Raw genomic sequence first — 5,718 nt, 5'->3', positions numbered from 1 at the left:
TAGAATTTGAAGAAAAATAAGGAAAAGAAGAAGAAGAAAACATTAAATTTTTTATTTTTTTTTTCACATTAGATCGAAAGTTTGGTTGAATAATAATTTATTCATCTAAATGTAAAATTTCGTAGCTAAATAAAGAAAAAAGGCTCATTTTTTTTTGTTATTGGAGCCATATATGTCTTGTACTGCGTTATGGAGTATAGAGATGTTAGATCAATATGTGGGACAACTTTTTTCTGAGCTGTTCTGTAAACAAGTCGGAGCATGCAACTTCTATTTGAAAGAAAATTTGATGGGCAAATCGGATGGTCCGATTTGCAATGAGGGAACTTTCAAATTTTGGACGAAGCAAATTGGACAGTCCGTGTTGTATATATAGTTAATTTTTTTTTATAATACAAAAATCAATTCGGATGGTCCGAATTGATTATTAAATATATTTTTTTTGAACGAGCTGGAATAACTTGCTGGGTTCGATTTATGCAGATATATGTATATAAAAATGTGTAACTCATAACCAAGTTAGCAGATACCATCTTCTTCTTCGTCTTGTTCTTCTGCTTTCTTCCACTTATGTTTCTCTCTTCTTTGCTATGAGGTAAAAAAAATTGATAGTGAAGTTTTTGTTTCTGTTTAGGTTGGTGAGAGAAATGGATGATAGAGTTCTTTTAAAAGTGTATTATTTTGGTCAGATTTTGTTACAAACATCTGAAGTAGTAAAATTTATTTGTGAAAATCCGTTAGATGTTGTTCCCTTCACAATCTCATTTGAAGAGCTCAAATGGGTGATTTGTAAAAAGATAGATTCTGCGATGTCAAGGAGAATATCATGTATTTTATACAGATATCCCATATCAGTATTTGGTAGATTCGTTCAATTTCAAACCAAATATATAACCGACGAAGCGAGTATGCAGGAGATGTTTTCAATGTATATTGAAAGTTGTGCCCAAATGTTGTTGATCGAGCTGTACATTGAATTTGAACAATCTAAGGCCGACCGAAATATTGTACGAAAAGATTACAATAGTGACAATGAGGAAGAGTTCGAAAGCAATTATGAAGTTGTTGATCCAAATGGAGATGAAGATCAATGTGTCGGCACTATGGCTCCAAATGTGACAGGCGTGGAAAATGCACTGGCAAACGAAGTGTCGTTTGAGGAGCCATCTTTCATGCGAGTGTTGGATTTGGAAGCCATGCATGCTCCGGAGTTTTTCGGAATATATGAGCGTCGGTACGTAATTGCCTATATTTATAAAACGGATTAGAATTCTGTAATAATTAATATTGATTGATGGACGAAATAGTTATGTGACATGTGAAAATATATTCAATTAGCATTTCTTTATGTGTTTATGTAGTTAAGTTTAGGATAATAATATTTTTTGTTAGTTATTGATGTAGTTAAATATTAATTAGTATTTATTAATCAATATTTATTTATGTTTTTATGTTTTCTTTTTTTTTTTTTTTGTTAAGATTGAGATAATAACCTGATGTAAAGTTTATTTATATCATCATTGATGTATTGAGTGTTGATTTACCTTTAATTTCAGTTATTAAATTTTCGTATGGCTGCCGTCATGGCAGAAGTTCCTCTTGTTGCAGATGGTGAATTTGCTGTGGGATGAAATTCAGTTCAAGGGAAGCTGTTATTAAGGCGATGAAAGAGTATGCCATCCAAAGAAGTGTAGACTATCGGGTGTATGAATATGCCATCCAAAGAACCGTTGACATTTTATGCCAAGTGTACACAGTATGGGGAGGGGTGTGATTAGCTTATCAGGGTTAGCATGATCAGCGGAAAGTACTGTTGGGTTATAAGGAGGTATAATGGTAGTCACACTTGTACCAGAGCCACCATTTCTCAGAATCATTCAAAGCTGGATTCGAACACGATTGCAGAAGCAATAAAGCCGTTGGTTGAGGCTAACCCCTCGTTAAAGGTAAAATTAGTTATTGCAAAAGTGCAATCGCAGTTCAACTACACCATCAGTTATCAGAAAGCATGGTTGGCTAAGCAAAAGTCAGTAGAAAAAATATTTGGAGGTTGGGAAGCATCGTACGAAGCGTTACCGATATGGTTTGAGGCCATGTGTCATAAGGAGTCATCAGCTATCATCCATTTTGAGACTATGCCTGTATATCAAGGTGATGACTTGGTAAGTGATATCCGGGTATTGCATTGAGTCTTTTAGAGTTATTACCCCTGCATTAGAGCATTCATACATCGTAAGCCAATTGTCCAGGTGGATGGGACTCACTTATACGAAAAGTATAAGGGTTGTTTGTTAGTGGCAGTTTTACAGGATGGTAACAATAATATCATTCCAATTGCATTTGCTATTGTTAAGGGAGAGACTTCTGATGTGTGGTACTTTTTTCTTAGTAACTTGCGACAACATGTTGTGACTCGAGATGGTGTGGGACTGATATCCGACCGACACGAATCTATCAATGCAGTTGTGGCTCGCAGTAACGGAGCTTGGTCACCTCCTAGAGCTTTCTACATGTTTTGCATCAGGTATATAGAGTCGAATTTCTTTAGAAAATTCAAGGCACTGTACCTGCAAAAACTTGTCGTCAATATAGGTAACATTGAGTAATTTGAAGTTTGTTATCAATAGAGTTACCTTCAATAAGTGTTTGTTAACCCTGTTTTTTTGTTTGTCTTTGGTTATTATGCAGGATATTCGAAGACGGTGCGCGAGTACGAAGTGCGTTACCAGCGGTTACGAGAACGGGGCGAGGCTTACAGTAACTGGTTAAAACGAATCCCCCGCGAACAGTATGCGTTGGCATTTGATGGTGGCTACCGATGGGGTCACATGACGACGAATCTAGTCAAATGCATCAACTCAGTCTTGAAGGGTGCACACAATCTCCCCATCACTGCACTTGTCAAAGCAATATTCTACAGGCTTAACGAGTTGTTCACCCGAAAAAGAGCCGAGGCAAAGGCTCGGATTAATGTTGGCCATATTTTTTCTGAGCTTGTGACCTCAAAATTGCATGCGAACCAACTTGCATCAGGAAACATCCATGTTAATTGCTTCGATAGGCAGAATGAGGTCTTTGAAGTGCGTGAGATGCCAAGTGGGCTGGAGTATGCCTTTCGACCTTCGTCGGCACCGATGTGACTGTGGTGAGTTTCAGGTGGACCGGATTCTGTGTCGACATGTGTTGCATGTTGTGCAAATCAACGACTGGATTGGCAAGTATATGTGCATGATGTGTATAAGATGGACCAAATTCGATGGGTTTACCGAGCTAGGTTTAGGCCACTGGAAAATTCTACTACATGGCCTGCATACAACGGGTCGCAATTCGTACCGAATCCGTACTTAAGACGCGTTACAAAAGGTCGCCCCAAGATGATGCGCTTCTTGAACGAGATCGACACATGAATGCTGCATCGTCCATGGCGATGTAGGCAATGTGGGGCTGAGGGATACAGCCGTAGTAGATGCTGTCAGTCAGTTAGTGCAAGTGCCGAAAATAATGCTCAGTAAAATTATATATTATGCTATTTGAAACCTTGTAGCTTATATCAATCTACTCTATGACAAATTCGACTTTAGAATCATATATTATGCTATTTGAAACCTTGTAGCTTATATCAATCTACTCTCTGACAAATGCGACTTTAGAATTATATATTATGCAATCCGTCCAAAAAAATTAATGACATTTGAAATATTATAACTTGATACATAGTGATTGATACATAGAACAGTTAATTCATACATAGAAAAGTTAACTGATACATAGACAAATGTTAACTACACAATATCTACTTTTCTTATTGCCCACTTTACATCTTTCACAAGATTCTTGCATTTTTTGGCGACCTTTTTTAACACAGACGGAGTGAATCGATTAGCGCTATAATGAGGCGGATCAACAACATATTCATGTCAATTAAAAACCTAACAATAAACAAATAATTATTATCGAAAAACAAATACATTATATTATTATATTTTAGAAAACCTAATTATTGATCAAAATCAGCAACATTAATCCAAAAATGTATTTTTTAAACATATAGTTTTTACTAAAATTATTACAAAAAATTCTAACAATGTACTTTTTACTAATCTATCATATTAGTCTAACTCAAATATTATCATTGATTAAAATATTCTCTAACTATATTTATATATATATTTCTAACTATTATTTAAACATATATTCTTAAATTTCAATCAATCAATCAATCAACAACAACAACAACAACAACAACAACAACAACAACAACAACAACAACGTCACTAATATATGTTCCTAATTCGAACTACTAACAACAACAACTATAATTAAATTTCTAATAATAATAATGTCACTGGTTCCTAAGTTGAACTACTAACAGCAATAATTATAATTAAATTTCTAACAACAATAATCATAATTCTAAATTAATAATAATAATAATAATAATAATAATAATAATAATAATATTCTCACTTATATATGTTTCTACGATAAACTAATAACAACAATAATTATAATTAAATTTTTAACAATAACAATTATAATTCTGAAATAATAATAATAATAATAATAATAATAATAATAATAATAATAATAATAATGTCACTTATATGTTCTTAAGTTGAACTACTAACAACAATAATTATAATTAAATTTTTGACAATAATAATTATAATTCTGAAATATCAAAAAAAATTTAATAAATAAACTTATATAATCAGAATTGTTAAGATATTTTATAATATGAAGTTTAGGAGGATCAACATCTTTAGATTTTTATTTTTTTTGGCATTTTAATTATTTTTCAAAGACTGGTGGGGAGAAGAAGAAGAATTAGATGAAGGGAAAGAAGAGAGAATGGTTGCTGGGTGGGATGGAGATGAAACTCATTTCGAAGGATAGGTATACATGTAGTAAAAGGATATGTTGGGATTAAGGGCACCGTTATAGAGAGCAACATCCATGCGATACGTGGCGGAGGAGAGATAATTTGAATCGTTCATTTTGTCCCATGAAATTGGACTGTCTGATTAGTCTGGGAAAATTCACACTGTCTGATTAGTAGTTCTCTGATATTACACGTCAATAAAATATCTATATTTTTTATATCGGTATTCTACACCAATCTCTTCTCCATATAAAAATTAAAAAACAAAGAAAAAACAAATATATATGAAATAAATGGTGACAACACTGTAGCATGTAAAGTACCGCATACAGTTAAGGGCACTTAAATCGATGTTGGATGTTTTATGTTTGGTTGGAAAAATGGTGAAACAAAACAATAAGCATGCAATTACACAAATTATTTTCAACTTCATAAATGTCTTTCTATATTGCTATGATACTACGATACATTTCAAGACCAAGATCTTCATTATTACTTTTTGTTAGGACCCACTGAATCATTTATCATATTTAAGGATCTTAAGACTATTTAGGGTTGTGTTTTATCCATTCAAAATTTTTTAAAAATTTTATTAAGAAAAAGTTTAGTCAACCAATATTCTTTTTCAACTAATATTTTAACAAATCAGTTAATTTAATAACAAAACGTTAAATAAAAAAAAAATATTTAACAAAAAAATTTAAAATTATTAAAAAAATCTAAAATTTAACAAAAAACATTAAAATTATAAAAAAATCTTAAATCCTCCAAAAAAATTCAAAATCTAACAAAACAAAACATCCAAAATTATAGAAAAAAATAACATTTTAAACTTC

General features: G+C 32.5%; 1 protein-coding gene across 1 annotated transcript; it reads left to right on the top strand.

Annotated features, from left to right (window-relative positions):
* Window positions 1-2,093: 2,093 nt before the first annotated feature.
* Window positions 2,094-3,140, top strand: LOC148544112 (uncharacterized). Its single transcript, XM_088498871.1, has 3 exons — window positions 2,094-2,162; window positions 2,250-2,592; window positions 2,689-3,140. The coding sequence occupies exons 1-3, from the start codon at window positions 2,094-2,096 to the stop codon at window positions 3,138-3,140; spliced, it is 864 nt and encodes a 287-aa protein (XP_088354997.1).
* The last annotated feature ends 2,578 nt before the right edge of the window (window positions 3,141-5,718 follow it).

This window comes from Arachis ipaensis, chromosome B9, assembly GCF_059453495.1.
Source record: "Arachis ipaensis isolate K30076 ecotype BB chromosome B9, ASM5945349v1, whole genome shotgun sequence".
NCBI classification, from domain to species: domain Eukaryota; kingdom Viridiplantae; phylum Streptophyta; class Magnoliopsida; order Fabales; family Fabaceae; genus Arachis; species Arachis ipaensis.
The sequence above is the reverse complement of the archived record's forward strand: the minus strand, read 5'-3'. Positions and strand labels throughout refer to the sequence as shown.

Coding starts and splice junctions, on each gene's coding strand:
- LOC148544112 (XM_088498871.1), top strand. CDS start 2,094: ATGTGTCATAAGGAGTCATCAGCTATCATCCATTTTGAGACTATGCCT. Junction 2,163..2,249: donor TATATCAAGGTGATGACTTG/GTAAGTGATATC, acceptor CCAATTGTCCAG/GTGGATGGGACTCACTTATA. Junction 2,593..2,688: donor AAAACTTGTCGTCAATATAG/GTAACATTGAGT, acceptor GTTATTATGCAG/GATATTCGAAGACGGTGCGC.